The sequence below is a fragment of the Callospermophilus lateralis genome, chromosome 1, assembly GCF_048772815.1.
Source record: "Callospermophilus lateralis isolate mCalLat2 chromosome 1, mCalLat2.hap1, whole genome shotgun sequence".
NCBI classification, from domain to species: domain Eukaryota; kingdom Metazoa; phylum Chordata; class Mammalia; order Rodentia; family Sciuridae; genus Callospermophilus; species Callospermophilus lateralis.
In genome coordinates, this window is record NC_135305.1 from 98,619,625 (window position 1) to 98,635,254 (window position 15,630).

The following is a 15,630-nucleotide window of genomic DNA, read 5'->3' on the forward strand; positions in this document are numbered from 1 at the left end:
ACCGCCTATGCCCAACTGTTCTTCTTTCTATTTCTTCTTAGGCTAATCTACTGAGAGACAGAGAAAGAGAGCATAAGGACTGGAGTTATTAACCCCTTCCTCTTTCAAGGTGCCAAATAGTGGCCTAAGACTGAAGCTGGTTGAAATAGCTCTCAGCTTCCTTTCTCACCTATATAAAGTAGGATAAAATGGTGGTGGGGGGGAGGGGGTCCTGTAGTGGAGTTTTGTCTACACAGACCACCAGATCAATGCACTCCTGGGGTGGAGGGGAGTTTTAGCAGGTGGAGCTTAGGAATAACCAGGCCTCAGGGGCTTTGTTTGGTGGTGTCTGCTCTGGGGAGATCAGATCAGAATTTGTGAGGATGCAAGATACTGTATGAAGTGAAGCCAGTACAGTGAATGAACGCACAGTAGGTGCTCAAGAAAGAATGCGCTTTGAGTATAGTCAACACTGTTTTAAAGAGCAAGTCCTATATTGAAATCCAGCTCTCACCATGAGAAAGAAGGGTTATGAATCAGTCTTGCTTATAATATGTATGTAGAATTTCTCTCTCTTTATCATATTTTTGATGAGAATGTTTCTTAGTCTATTCAGTATATTAATTTGATTAATATCCATGACAGTTGACACAATCACTTTCTTAAAAACATAATTCAGGCCTGGGGTTGTGGCTCAGTGGTAGAGTACTTTCCTGGCATGTGTAAGGCACAGGGTTCTATCCTCAGCACCACATAAAAAGAAATAAATAAAATAAAGGGATTGTGTCCCTCTACAACTAAAAAAAAATATATTTTTTAAGAATTTTAAAGAAAAGAAAAAACATAATATAGCATATTAACTACTCAGTCATTTTTAGAAACTTGCTTATTTTACCATCACCTGGAAGATTATAACCTTATTATTTTTTTTTAACTTAGGTAATGTCAGTATCTTTAACCCCTCGAGTTGAAAAATTGGTATCAAAAGATCATCTGAAAATGATGACAGATTTTTCAATCTTACACTTTTATTTTAAAATTAGGCCTCAGAAGTCTCTAGAAACAGAGGAGCCTCCTTACTGGCCAGGCCAGGACACAGCCTAGTAGCTGCTATTCGAAGCCAACATCAACATGAATCATTGCCACTGGGTATGTATAATGCTTCTTTTAACCCCTGGCTACCCAATACTTAGCCCTTTTTGTTGTTGTTTTGCTGTTGCTGTTGTTGTTATCGTGAATCCTTCAATATCCAAGATTTTGTATTTTCTTTCTGCTCTTTTATGACACTCCCCCACCTTTCACTCCCATTATTCTCTCTGCCCCTTTTCACTTTATCCTTCTTTCTTCCCCTGCCTCTCTCTTCTCTACTCTCTTCCAGTCCCTCTCACCCCTTTTTTCTTTATTCCATTCAATTGTTTATCGACTCTGTCCAGAAAAACATAGTTTAATTGAGGTGGTGGATTTTACTGTTGCTAGATGCCGCCTTTAATTTATAGCTCTCTTTCTTTGTATGAATGGGAAGAGTTTGCAGTCTTCATTAGCAACCTCACTACCTCTTTCCAAAACGTGTGCCCCTTGTATCAAGGGAAATGAGATGAGAGAGTCTAGATACTGAGTATTTCCATCTTCGTTACTGGGAAATCAACACATGGCCATGGACTTAAAGATCAAGTACGCAGAAAAGGATCTCTCTGAACTCTTAAAGAGTCTTTGGCCATAATATCTGTGGCAAAAGGACCAAGAAAAGATAGAAGGAAGAGAGAACTCCTTTCATGGGAGAGCTGTTTTATTCTCCCTCACCTGTTCAAGCAGAGATGAGTTAACACCCAGCAAAGAGCCTGACATATTATGGATGCTTAACTTAGATCTGGTTCACTTTGAGTTTGATCTTTAAAAAATAATAATAATACTATTATGTCATACTTTTAAAATGCAAGAGCTTACTCTTATTTATGAGTACTTCAAATTCCTACACTAATCCTGGTATCCAGCAGGCATTTTCCTGTTATCGGAGAAATCATGCCTGGGCTGCAGACTCAACCACAACTGTGCTCTTTTGTCTGTTTCAGCATATAATGACAAGATCGTGGCATTTCTTCGCCAGCCAAACATTTTTGAAATGCTACAAGAGCGTCAGCCAAGCTTGGCAAGAAATCACACACTCAGGTAGGGCTCATCCCTCACCCCTAGAGCTCTAGGTCTTTCTAGATTTTCTTTTTCTTTTTCAGATGGGAAAACACTTCCATGGAGAGAGAGAGGAAAAGTAACTTCTGTTGCGTTTTATTCTTGCATTTAAATTGTAACCTGAATCCTCAAAATGAAAGACTCAGTATTCTGGAAAGTAGCAGTAGCAGACATAGTCATATTGTCAAGTTACTGAAGTGATTTCCATGGACTTGGAGACAAACACAGAAAGGAAACCAAATAGTTGTCATTGAAGACTACTTATGTGAGGCACCATATAAATTATTTTTTATTTTAAAATTTGTTTAGTAGTAAACAGAATTTTGAGTCACCATATACAAAAGCCAACCAAGAAACATAGTTGTCCTAACAACCTAGCATCCATTAGAGACATTTCTGAGCAGGTGTCTCTGAAATCAAATTACTTCATTTGGAAAGGACAGCCACCTGGACTAATAAAAAGAGGAAATATTCCCTGAACATAATCTTGCTTTCTCACCCAGAAATTCAAAATCTCTCTTCTTCAGTTCACTGCTTAACATTTCAAAAACCCGATATGCATGGGGGTTAAGGGTGTGGCCTTTGGGGGTTTGAAATCTTACTCCAGCTCAGGGTCCCTAATAGAGACGTATTATTCAATCCTCTGACACCAGTCTCATCACTGGGACAAGGTCACAATGTGAGCCTTATTGGAAAGCTTGAGTGAGGATGCAGGTAAAGAATTAGAGAAGGGAAATGGAAACTCAGTTCATGACTGCCTCTAATTCTTCCTTTCCCATTTGGTGGACTCTTGAATCTGGCTGGTACCTATAATACTCTACTTTGAGTTCCTCAGTGAATCACTAACACCTTGGAATAACCATTTGAATCCTTGCCAACTCCTCCAGATGGCTCACTCACTATTCTTTCCCCCTCACTGCCCCCTCATTAACACCTCTTTTCCCTGCAGTTTTGCTCTATAAATCAGAACCCCCATTCTCTCTGCTGCCCCTGACCTCAACACCCACCCCCCGCCCCCGACCTTCACCAGTGAATATTAACCTCTGTGCATTCTCCCTTCCAGTCCTTTTTCTCTTCTCCCTGCCAGGGCCCAAGTTTGGGTCCTCATCATTTCTCCCCTCGACTTCACAAGGGCCTCTCATAAGATATCCCCTATTACCCCTTGACAACTAGAGTTACCTTCTGATAGCACAGGTCAAATCGTGTTCCCCATGCCCTCCAAAAAAGCTCACAGAGCTCCCCGTGAATGAAATGAAGTCACAATTTCTAAGCACAGCATCCAGGGTCTTCAAAGTCTGGCCCTCACCTAACTCTCCCTCTGCACTAAGTTTTATCCTCCAAGGGTCTCCGCCTCCACCAAACAGGCCTCTGCCTTTGTCTTTCCTGAACAGCCTTTCCATTAAGGGCATCTCATCCCCCTCCTTTTTTTTTCTTTTTTTTTTTTTTTTAATTGGTACCAGGGATTTCACTCAGGGTCCCATAACCACTGCCCTTTTTATTTTTTATTTTGAGACAGAGTCTCATTAAGTTGCTTAGGGCCTTGCTAAGTGCAGAGGCTGGCTATGCACCATTGCACCTGGCTACCTCAGCTCCTTTAAAAGACTCAGATCAAATGTAAAAATTCAGTGATCCAGGAAGACGTTGGTATTTTTCTTGTCTAGTTTTAATAGCTTTCTTTTTGCACCTCTGAGATGCTTTTAGATCTCTTGGATTCTGAAATTTGCTTGTCTCCCTACACACTGTCAGTCCTTTGGAGAAGGGCCTTCAACTTCCTTATCTTTGATCTGTTCTGTCCCTCAGAACCTGGTCTTCTACTTAAAGATAGGAAACACTACTTTTTTTTTTTTCTTTTTGTCTGAGCTGGGGATCAAACCTAGGTCCTCCCACATGCTCGGCTAGGGAGCAACCACTGAGCTACATCCCCAGTCCCTGTTCAACTCGTAAGAATGACCTGCCTTACTTGGTCATATAGGCCTTTTCCAGGGCGGGGCCGGGGGGGTGGGAACTGCTCTTTAACTCATAACAATTTTAGGGAATCCTCAAGGGATTCCAAGGGGTTTGTACTAACTGAAGAGATTCTGATACATGATTGCACTTGAACATTTTGTTGTTGTTACTCATTCTACCACTAACTCATGAGTTCACTGGGTACTTTTTAGAGGAATTTAAATTGACTAAAGGCATTAGAGTATCATTTTGATCTCTAGGAAAGTTTTAAAAAATATTAATCCCCTATGTAAAAGAGTGGAATATATTTCCAGAGAAAAGTAAACTGTTTTTAACCTTCCCATGTAATATCACGTTTTAACAAACTTCAAGAACCCTTAAAGGCTTTGAAGCGGTATGGAATTACCCAATTATAATTTTTCACAGCTGAGTGGACCTAAAATCAGGGCATGTTGGAATTGGAAGAACTTTGGAAATTACCTAGTATGGAAACTAATAGCCGTTTTAAGGTTATAGAATCCTTTGAGAATCTGATGAAAGCCATTTTCGATTCTCCCCCACATGTAAATGGAAATCTGTGCAGATAATTTCAAGCAATTAATAGACCCTAAGGAAATTGTGGACCCCAGTTTGAGAAACCCAATATCTCATCAGAAACAGCAGTCCCACAGTGACTATGAGAGACCTAGAGGCCATGGCATTCAAAAGTTCACAAAAAACTTGCTCTTGGGGAAGTCTAGCTCATGAGACCAAGGAAGCCAATCACAGCTGCTTGACTCATAACAATTTTAGGGAATCCTCAAGGAATCCCAGGGGGAATCCTTCCTCCCTCTGAAAGCAATGTGAGATTCATAAATGTTCAAGAATTGAAAAGAAAACCTCCTCTCGCCAGAACCCTGAAGAAACTTTCTCTGGTCCTCAAATGGGGATCATGACCCCTGTTTTGCCATTTCTGAGGGAGCCAGGAAACTATGTCTTTGGTCCACAAAAGCCGTTGCTGGGTTAGGGGGTAAAGAATGTGTTCTCAGAAAACTGTGCTCAGCAGACATAAGTGAATTTAAAAAGCTACACATGGAGCGGGAAATGGAGCCAAAAAACCCAGAGTTAATGACGTCTCTTATGTGTGAGGAGTGCCTAGCAGTCCTGATTTATTCATTCCTTCCTGCCACTAGTCCTTTTATTATGCAACTGTCCTGAATTGGGATTGTGCTAGGGCTGATATAAGCAGTAACAAGCAAACCAGACATATTCTCATAGAAACTACAGTCTACTCAGAGAGGCAGATGATGGACAAGATTTGGGTTGTTGGGGTTTTTCTTTTTTATTTTTAAGCCAAATATATAAATAATGATAAGTGTCATGAAGGTCATGATCAGAATTCAGTGAGAGGGATAAAGTGCGGTTGCAGAGGAAGAGGACTTACAACCTAAACAGGGAGGACTTTTCCAAGTAGGTGGTACTTAAGCTGAAACCTGAAGGATGAGAAGGAGTTGTTCCTGAGATGCAAGGTTGGGGCACAGGGAGAGTGTACAAAGTCCCCATGGTAGGAAAAGCTTGGTGTCAGTGAGGAGTGAAAGAAAGGCTTTTGGGCTCAGGGGTGGATGGGGTAAGGTGTAAAGACCACGGTGACTATGGACAGGGAGATCTTGGCAGTAACTGGAAGGAGGTAGGATTTTTATTGGAAGTGCAATTTTACTGGACAAGCAATTAAGGAGTTTTCAGCAGGAAAGAAATATGATTGTATTTTTAATGACTAGTTGGGCTGCTCTATGGAGAATAGCTAGACTGGAGCAGGAAGCTATGTGGGAGACAACATACGTAAGACATGATGGTCACGTGGACCATGGTAAACATAGATGGAGAGGAAGGAGCACCATGGGCGATATTGTGGAAGCAACGATACTAGGAACTGATAACAGAGCACAGTATGTCTTTGTAAGAGGACAACAAGTTCCCCTTCCCTTTTTTTTTCCCCGAGAGAGAGAGAGAGAGAGAGAGAGAGAGAGAGAATTTTTTAATGTTTATTTTTCAGTTTTCTGTGGATACAACATCTTTATTTTATTTTTATGTGGTGCTGAGGATGGAACCCAGCGCCCCTCGCATGCCAGGCGAGCGCGCTACCGCTTGAGCCACATCCCCAGCCCTCCCCTTCCCTTCCCTTTTTAAAAAATCCCCACACCAAGTGTCAAGTCGATTATATTTCCATCTGAAAATATAAAAGTTATGGTAAAGATTTGGATTCTCAATGAATTCTCAATGAATTCTCAATTCTCAGATTCTCAATCTGACAGAGGGAAAAGTTCTACCTCCAGCTGTTTGAAAATAGATTTTTTTAAAAAAAAACCATCCATTCCTGAGTTGCCACTGGGAAAAACTGAGTGAAGGGTTTATGAGATGACTTTGTATTATTTCTTCCAATTGCACATGAACTTCAAATTATCTCAAAATAAAAATTGAAACAAAAAGAAAAAAGGTTAAATAATTTTTCTTAAAAAAAATATCAATCCTTAAATTTCCCCAGATTTCTGCTGTATCCCCTTTAAGAAAGGCAAAATAATCCACTCTTTTGAAGCACACACACACAATGGAATGATTCTTAGACCTGGATCTGAATAATATCAGGGAAGCAAATTACAAGGTTAATTCGGTAAAAATAAGTATTGCTTATCCATACACTTATTTGAAATAATCTGCAAAGTTGAAGTTGGAGATTGTGAAAAAAGGTTACAATAGGTGAGCTGTAACTAAACAGATGAATTGACCCCTGGGTATTTTTTTAATTTATTCTAATTAGTTGCACATGACAGCAGAATGCATTTAGATTCATTGTACACAAATGGAACACAACTTTCCATTATACACAATGCAGAGTGACACCATTCGTGCAATCATACACATACATAGGATAATAATGTCCATCTCATTCCACCATCTTTCCCGCCTCCATACCCCCTCCTCACCCTTCGCCTCACTTCCCTCTGTCCAATCCAAAGTTCCTCCATTCTTCCTTTGCCCACCCCCCATTGTGGATTAATACCCACTTATCAGAGAAAAGATTTGGCCTTTGGTTTGTTGGGATTGACTTACTTCACTTGGCATGATATTCTACAACTCTATCCATTTACCTGCAAATGCCATAATTTCATTCTTCTTTAAGGCTGAGTAATATTCCATTATGTATAAATACCAAAGTTTCTTTATCCATTCATCTATTGTAGGACATCTAGGTTAGTTCCACTGTTTAGCTGTTGTGAATTGAGGTGCTATAAACATTGATGTGGCTGCATCACTGTAGTATGATGATTTTAAGTCCTTTGGGTATAGACAGAGGAGTGGATCCCTGGATATTGACTGAACAGGGAGACTCTCGTCTGGACCCTTTGTGCCCAGTGTGGCATTATAAATTTATCATCAACCACAAGATTTCCCTAGCAACTCTCCATTCCTTATCTTCCCATGGCTTCATATTTACCATAAGCCCAAAGCAGTACTTCAGCAACACTTCCTGACCCAGCTCCACATTCATCTTTGCTCTCTGGGGTCCTGACTTTGCTGTATTCCTCAGATTCTGTGCCAGTGTGAGTCTGAGAAAAAGCCACCCCTTATAGAGCATCCTGTGAGCCTGCAAGATGAGCTCTGAGTACCACAAAATGCACTGGACATTAGGCCCCGGCTATTCAGCCACATTGCAAGATACAAAAAAAGATTTATACCTTAGCTTAGGTGTTGATGTGTAATTCTCATTTTATTTTCCTCATTACTCTAGGGAGAAAATCCATTATATTCGGACCGAGGGTAATCATGGGCTTGAGAAGTTGTCCTGTGATGCAGATCTAGTTATTTTGCTGAGGTAAGGATCTGTACCTGAAAAAAACTCTAGAAAAGCTGCACCGAGCAGTTCTGCACCACAGCAGAAAAGAACCAGAAACACCCGTTCTTTATTCTAGAAGAGTCTAGTACCTGGGACTGAAGTAGTGTTCTCACCCTTGTGATTGCTGTCCATCTTGTGACCGGGGCACCAAGAACTATAAAGAGTTCTTGATGGAGACTTTATTATGGGATTAGTTAGGGCTTTAAAAAAGAAATGCTGAGAATTTGCCATCAAGACATGCCTAACTTTTATGTTACATATAAATCTAATTGCTTTTGTTGCTTGTTAAGAAATTTAACTGTTATTAGCCAATTCACTTTCTCAGGGAACAGAGAACTAACTTTTTTTTTTTTTTTTTTTTTTTTTTTGCTCTGCAGCCTCTTTGAAGAAGAGATTATGTCCTATGTACCCCTGCAGGCTGCCTTCCACCCCGGGTATAGCTTTTCTCCCCGCTGTTCACCCTGTTCCTCACCTCAGAACTCTCCAGGTAACTTGGGAATGACCTATGAGTAGTCCTGTCTATTTCCACAAGCTGAAAAGAATTGATGGGCAACTGTATGCAAGTCTTTCCTCTTTCAGTCCTTCTTAATTTCCTGATCAAAAAATGAACTCTCTAGGCCAGGTGTATAATACCAGCAGCTTGAGAGCCTGAGGCAGGAGGATCTGGAGTTCAAAGCCAGTCTCAGCAACTTAGTGAGCTCCTAAGCAACTTAGTGAGACTCTGTCTCTATAAAAAAGGGCTGGGGATGTGACTCAGTGGTTAAATGCCCCTGGGTTCAATCCCTGGTACCACCAAAAAAACACAAAGCATTCTCTAAATTAGGTATTGAAAACTGCTGCCTGTTTTTATAATGCCCCCACCCAAGAATGGGGTTTATATTTTTAAATGCTTGAAAAAAATTTTAAACACTCAAGACATATGAGTACAATAAGAAATTCAAATTTCAGTGCCCATAAATAAAGTTTTATTGGAACCTGGCCATGCCTGTAATTTATGTATTTTCTATGACAGCTTTCACACTATGGCAGCAGACATGAGTAATAGCAACAGAAGTCCTGTGGTTTGCAAAGCCTAAAATATTTACTATATGGCCACTTACAGAACAAGTTTGTTTTCCTGCTCTGAATCGCTATTGCATTCCCAAGGCAGTCTCCAAGAATTTCAAAGAGAAGGCCCTTTCTGAAACAGTCCCTTATGATTTAGAATTCTATTTGATACCAATTATGTTAACATATTTCCTGGGACCACTGTTATGTCTCCACAAAGATTCCAAGGGATTTCTTACACCATGTATAATTGTTCCTCCTGTTTTCTTTGTGTATGAGAATGATATAAAAATCATTTGTGGGTTTTTTCTATTCCAAACGGGGGAATATATGTTTAGTGGGGAAAAAAAAGACATTTCCTGGAACCATCAAGATGACTGGTAGAGATCAAATCCATACCTCCAAATCAGATCAGTATTGGAGATTTCCCCATTTTAGTCAGCTTTTGCATCGCTGTGAACCAAATACCTGAGAAAAACAACTTAGAGATGGACAAGTTTATTTTGGGCTCACAGTATCAGAGGTTTCAGTTCATAGACAGCTCCGTAGCTGTGGGCCCAAGGTGAGGCAGCACATCAAGGGGGGAGGCCACAGCAAAGGGAAGCTGCTCAGCTCCTGGCAGTAAGGAAGCAGGGAGGCAGGACAGGGGGAGGGCCATAAGGGAGATGGACCCTTCCAGGGCACAACCCAGTGACCCACCTCCACTGCCATACCTCACCTGCCTCTAGTTACCACCCAGCCACTCAAACTAGGATGAGCTGACTAGGTTACAGCTCTCACAATTCAATCACTTTACCTCTGAACATTCCTACATTAACACAGGAGTTTTGTGCGGACACCTCATATCCAAATCGTAACACCCCCTTTGAATTTGACTTGCATTATCACATTGTAGTAGCTTTTATAGTAACCCCAAATTTCCTTTATGACTTTATTTTTTTAAGTCTTCCAACAGTTTATCAAAAAGAATGTAGACATTTTAAAAAATCCCCACTGTCAAGAATATAAATTGAGGTTTTTCAGCTGAATCAAAAAAAAAAAAGAAATTAAAAAAATCCAATAGTGTATTAACATTTTTTTTCACTCATTTGCCATATTGACTGTCCAAATACAAATCTGGTCTAAATGTACAGACTCTCAAGCAACAGTGTACAGATTTCTTCATCCTCCAGGCTAAGAGATGTAAAAGCTTAAGGGACAAACAATACCAAATGTATAGGCTTCAAAAACCATCTAAGTTAAGGGAATTTCACTAGTTTTAGTTAAGATGCATGTGAAACACTGACAAATAATCACTCATGTACAATAATAGGCAGTAAATTTTTTTTGAAAAATACACTTTAGTGGAACAATCCTATAGGGTACATCAGAAGAAAGGTAGGTTATCCGTTTAAAATGTCAGCCAATTAGTTTCAACCACTCTGAATTCATATTTTAAAACTTAAAATTTAATTAGACTTTCCCTAAGTGGAGAGCTTCCTATCATGTCAGTAATTATGTTACAAAGTAAAGGAGACTTAGGTGAAATGTTTTTACTTATCAGAACTGCTGTGTCAATTGCCTAGGAACTCAACAGTTTCATGGAAGTCTGGGAAATGTCCGTGCATAAGATAGCACCTTAGCTGACTAAATTTGCCCCGTATAATGGTCTATTGTCAAGTCTTAGTGAAGCCTTTTAAAAAAGGAAATAAAAAAAAAATCAGGTAGAAAAAAATGGGTGAAAGGCAGCAAATAACTGTCTTGAGAGCTATCAACTCAGGAATTTTCTCAATCATGAAATCTTATGGAGAAGTAATTTTCTTTCTCAAAATCCAGGCGATGACGATATTCCTCACTCCAGATCTGGCATTTTTTCATCATCACTGTCTTGTGAATCATCATCTGCTCCATCTACTTCTGGTAAATCTACATCCTCATCACCACCCACGCTGTTCACCCACGTCTGTTTCTCAGAGAAATGACCAAAATCACACAAGTCTTATCTGAATCATCTTCCGAGTCTTTCCAATTATTGAAGTCCACACTCAGCCATTGATGAAGTTTGCCCTGTCTTTTGCTAACCTAGGCCATAATGGGCCAGGCTCTCCTTTTAGTCAACAGCATAAAATTGATCTGTTCCTTCTTTTATGCTTAGAATCATTTGGATCAATACAGTAAAAACCATCAATTTTGTTTAAATGTTTAAAATTATCACTTCCTCCAAGAAGGCTGAAAGTAAATTTGGATTTTTCAAAATTTACATTAACATCTTTACTCTCTTCAACACAAACTTCAATGAAGATATAGTCCCTTCAATGGTATCACTTTGCAAAAGCATGCTGCTTTGTGAATGGGGCAGGGGGACCTCTCTGTTGACTGCTAAAGAATCTGGTTCCTCCAGGATCAGGGCCTGGAATCTTCCCCTTAGGCAAGGGCAGCAGCAGGCTGGATGCACTGGCAGAGAGAGCAGCTTTAAAACCATAGGAACTTTCTATCTCACAACCTCAGGAGTCAGGATCCAAATTTGATTTTTGAAGCCAGTGGGAAAATGCCAAAGAGAAAATTTAGCAATGGGTTCTATGTCTTGAAAGGAATGTCTCACTCAACATTACTCCTTAAGTCTCCAAAGCTGGAATGTCTTTTAGTATTACTCATCCAAGTTGTGCCATTCAGAATATCTCTTAAAGTAGTTTTGCCAATTGCTAAAATCTATTTTGAAGACAGTGTCTCCTTGTTGTCACAGCCACCCAACAAGTGTACCATTGACACTGCTTATGAAATACTTAGGGCTTGCCTCCTCTGACATATAACATAACTGAAATCCTGTTGCCTGGGATAAAGGAGAACAGGAGCTTTATTAGAGCCAACATCAGGACAATCGAACATTTCCAGTGTGCACCTATTTGGGAGGAGCAGTCTTCCATCTGGGGGAGCCATCGGTCTGCGCGATGACCTGTTGTTGTAGAAATATCTGCTGACATATCTACACTTTGGTCTAAAAAAACCTTTGGCTACACAGCAAGATTTTAACATCATTATAGGAGAGAGCTATCATATTGCAAAAAGAAAAGAAAGAGAATAAAGCATTGTTTGCTAAATGAAAATTATTTTGCTAAGTTTTTTTAAAGGTATCATCTTTGCCAATAAAGACATTACTGATGCCATGAATTTATGTAATCATTCAATTCTTTTTGTCAAAGTACTTAATTTTTTTATTCTCCAGCCTTGACCATGTGGTCCTAGATTATGCAACCCAAATATTTTTGGGTCAAATTTTGCAATTTCCATTATCATAGCCCTTTTTGAAATTTACCTGAGTGCTGCAGAGATAGAGAACTCTAGAAGTTTATATCAAAGTACCTGGTGAAGCATAAATCTTTAGAAAAATGAGGAGTGATCACAGGGATAGTGGTAGTACCAACAGTAGTTAAAGTCATGCTATAAAATGTACTATAATCTGTTGGAAAGAAATTATACTTGCACTTGTAGATTTATGCCGGGGTACGGCTGCAGCAAACTAACCGGGGGGTGACGAACAACTTGTGTAGATTGATACAGCAGGAATGGAAGCCGTTTATTGAAGGACCGGAGCGATATTTATACATTCCACACAGCTTATCTTAATTAACATAAAATAGATACATCAGTCAACCAATAAGGAATCTCCACACTTAATGGCTCACTTTTGTTACTTCACAAACCACTCCCTCTGGCATTTTGTCAGGCGCCATCCAGACTTGTTTACAGACTCTAACATTTCCCCCTTTTGTTTAATTTAAATAACGACCATAGTGGGTTTTACACAAACACCATAAACAATCTGCTACAAGCAGAAGGGGAGGATACAAAATGCCACAATACCAAGCCACTTGATGGCTCCATGCAAGAAGCCCTTGGAAAAATTATACCAGCAATGACACTGTTTGCAAAGATACCGAGTTACAATTTGTTGTAGATTACAGTTTGTTGTCTCTGTCCAGGTAAAGCAGTGTCTCAATAGATTAACTCACAGTCCAAACTTATGATCTGGTTCCCTCTATCCTGAAGCCTAGCCTTTCACCAAGGCTACTCCTGCAGTTTCAATATGGCGATTATGGATTCCCTCACACCCCAGGTGTTTTGGGGTCTGGACTTCCTTGACTGCAGCAACCTGTTCCTTCTCCTCCTCAGCCATTTGTTCCCACAGTCATGCTTCTGACCTTGTTATCTCAGAAATTGCCAATCTAAGCACACTCTTTCTTCCAACATGCCTATTCTGCTTTTGCCTATTACCATTCTTTGGCTTCGCCATGATCACCAGTGCATGGGATTCTCTCTTTTCTATCCAGCATAGATTCTGTGGTTCATTGTTTCATTAACATCCTTGCCATTGCCCTGAACTCCACTGGTCCTCTTTGTTTTATCTGCATCCTCTGGCAGAGCTCCACCTCTGGATTAGCCCTCCTGTCTCCCTTATGCACGTCTGCAGTTAGGTGCTCTTGAACAGTTCACCTGCCTGGGCAAACAGTTAATCACCTCTCACCTCACATGGACCTTGAACACCCAAAAGAAAACCCTAGCTTACTTCTTTGGGCTCCTCTAATACTATTCCAGACATTTCTACTCCCCTCAAATCTCCAACCCTCAATACCCCCTCCTATCTCCTTTAATTCTAGTTCAATTTATGTTAATTGTTTCAGATGTTATGTTAACAATTATGTTAATTGTTTTAATTGTTTTCCCCTGGACTGGACTTTACTCCACTGGGGAAAAAAAAAGTGCTCCAACAGAAATTTCCTCCAATGCCTGCTACCAAACCTACAAGCCTACTAACCCTGCACACATCTCATCCTTCTTCACACCTGTACATGAGAGGAGGTGTCTTTGCTGAGGTCACTAGGACCTCTGGTCACCCAACCCAATGTGTAAATCTCTGCCTCCTCCCTGATCTTTCAGCAGCTATTACTATTATTAACCACCACTCACTCTTCCCCTAAGTTGCCTCCTCAGGTAGCTTCAAAGACCAAATTCATAACCTTCACCCATAAATTCATTCTTTCTCCACTGCTCCCCATCTTAGTGAATGTCACCAAAGTTCATTCAGTTAGAAATCTGAGGTCCACCTCTCCCTCACTACTTACATCCAATTCTTTGTCCTATAAAGACATCTCCAATCAGACCACTCCTCAACATCTCCGCTGCACTGACCCTAGCCCAGTTCAATGTGGGCTCTCTAAATCTACCCCGGTCTTCGCCACATTTTTCTCTCCACAGCAGGAAGATTGATGTTTTTTTTTTTTTTCATAACTCAAATCATGTCATACCAGCCCCATGTAATGGCTTTCTGTTAAGGTACACTGCTTAACAAGTATACTTTATCTAATATGATGTGGCTCCTGCCCACCTCTCAAGCCTTGTTTATGCATCAGTTTGGCCCTCAAACCCTGTGCAACAAACCAAAGCACCACTTTCCATTCTGCCTCAGACCTTTGCATCTGCTAATCCTCTTCCTGCACTGTTCTTCTCCCAGATTATTTCTTTTCTTAGTCAAAGAGAAACTTTCCTGACTCATTCAATCTAATTAGGCCTACTTATTCATTTTTATTTTTTTTTATTTGATCTAATTAGTTATACATAACAGCAGAATGCGTTTCAACTCATTGTACACAAATGGAGTACAACTTCTCTTTTCTCTAGCTGTACATGATGCAGAGTCACACCATTTGTGCAATCAAACATGCAGATGAGGTAATAATGTCCATCTCATTCCACCATGCTTCCCTTTCCCAGACCCCCTCCCCTCCCCTCACTCCCCTCTGCCCAATCCAAAGTTCCTCCATTCTTCTCTAGCCACCCCCCCACACACATTATGGATCAGAATCTGCATATCGGAGAAAACATTTGGCCTTTGGTTTGGAGGAATTGGCTTATTTCACTTAGCATGATATTCTCCATCTCCATCCATTTACCTGCAAATGCCATAATTTCATTCTTCTTTATGGCTGAGTAATATTCTACCATGTATATACACCACATTTTCTTTATCCATTCACCTGTTGAAGGGTGTCTAGGCCAATCTTAAGTTCTTCTCCAGGGAACTTTTCCTGGGCTTGGCCAGTATGTTCTGTGTTCTCAGAACTGTGTTCCTTTCCTTTATGGATAGCAATCATCGTAAACTGTAATTATATACTCATTTCTGTGAGTTTACTGTTATAAGTCTTTGCTAGATTATAAATTTAGTACCCTAAATATAGCAAGTAACTAATAGTTATTAAATGGGTAAACCATGATTTGGTCCATCTGTAAAACTTGGAATGTTACTTTTTCCATTTCCCTTTTTGTTAAAAGGTGTATAATGATAATAAAGCATTTTCAAAGCTCTCTAATGAAAAAAAAAAAAAAAAAACTCGTCTATGTAGAATCAGTGAATTATCCTTGCTGTTGTTATAAAATTTGCCCTTGTGATGCAAGGTAACTAATAGAAATTCCTAAATGCTCTGGGCCCTAGGGTAGAGGTTTTTTCCTAGCATCAATATCAATGTAGAAGCATGACAAACACACATGTTAAAGTCCTGTCCTTTATTCTAGTTTCAATCACTTCTTGCAATATTGCAACTTACAGGAAGATTTTATTTTAGTTCAAT

The 15,630-nt window shown here is 40.0% G+C and overlaps 1 protein-coding gene and 1 pseudogene across 1 annotated transcript in view; one reads left to right on the forward strand and one right to left on the reverse strand.

Moving 5' to 3' along the window:
• Window positions 1–15,630, forward strand: part of Hecw1 (HECT, C2 and WW domain containing E3 ubiquitin protein ligase 1) — a 240,400-nt gene that overhangs the window by 169,708 nt on the left and 55,062 nt on the right. Inside the window, exons 15-18 of the mRNA XM_076864225.2 lie at window positions 1,023–1,128; window positions 2,049–2,145; window positions 7,877–7,960; window positions 8,359–8,468. Coding sequence (XP_076720340.2) covers window positions 1,023–1,128; window positions 2,049–2,145; window positions 7,877–7,960; window positions 8,359–8,468 — 397 coding nt within the window. The remainder of the gene's footprint in view (window positions 1–1,022; window positions 1,129–2,048; window positions 2,146–7,876; window positions 7,961–8,358; window positions 8,469–15,630) is intronic.
• Window positions 10,837–13,181, reverse strand: LOC143411954 (prostaglandin E synthase 3 pseudogene; annotated as a pseudogene).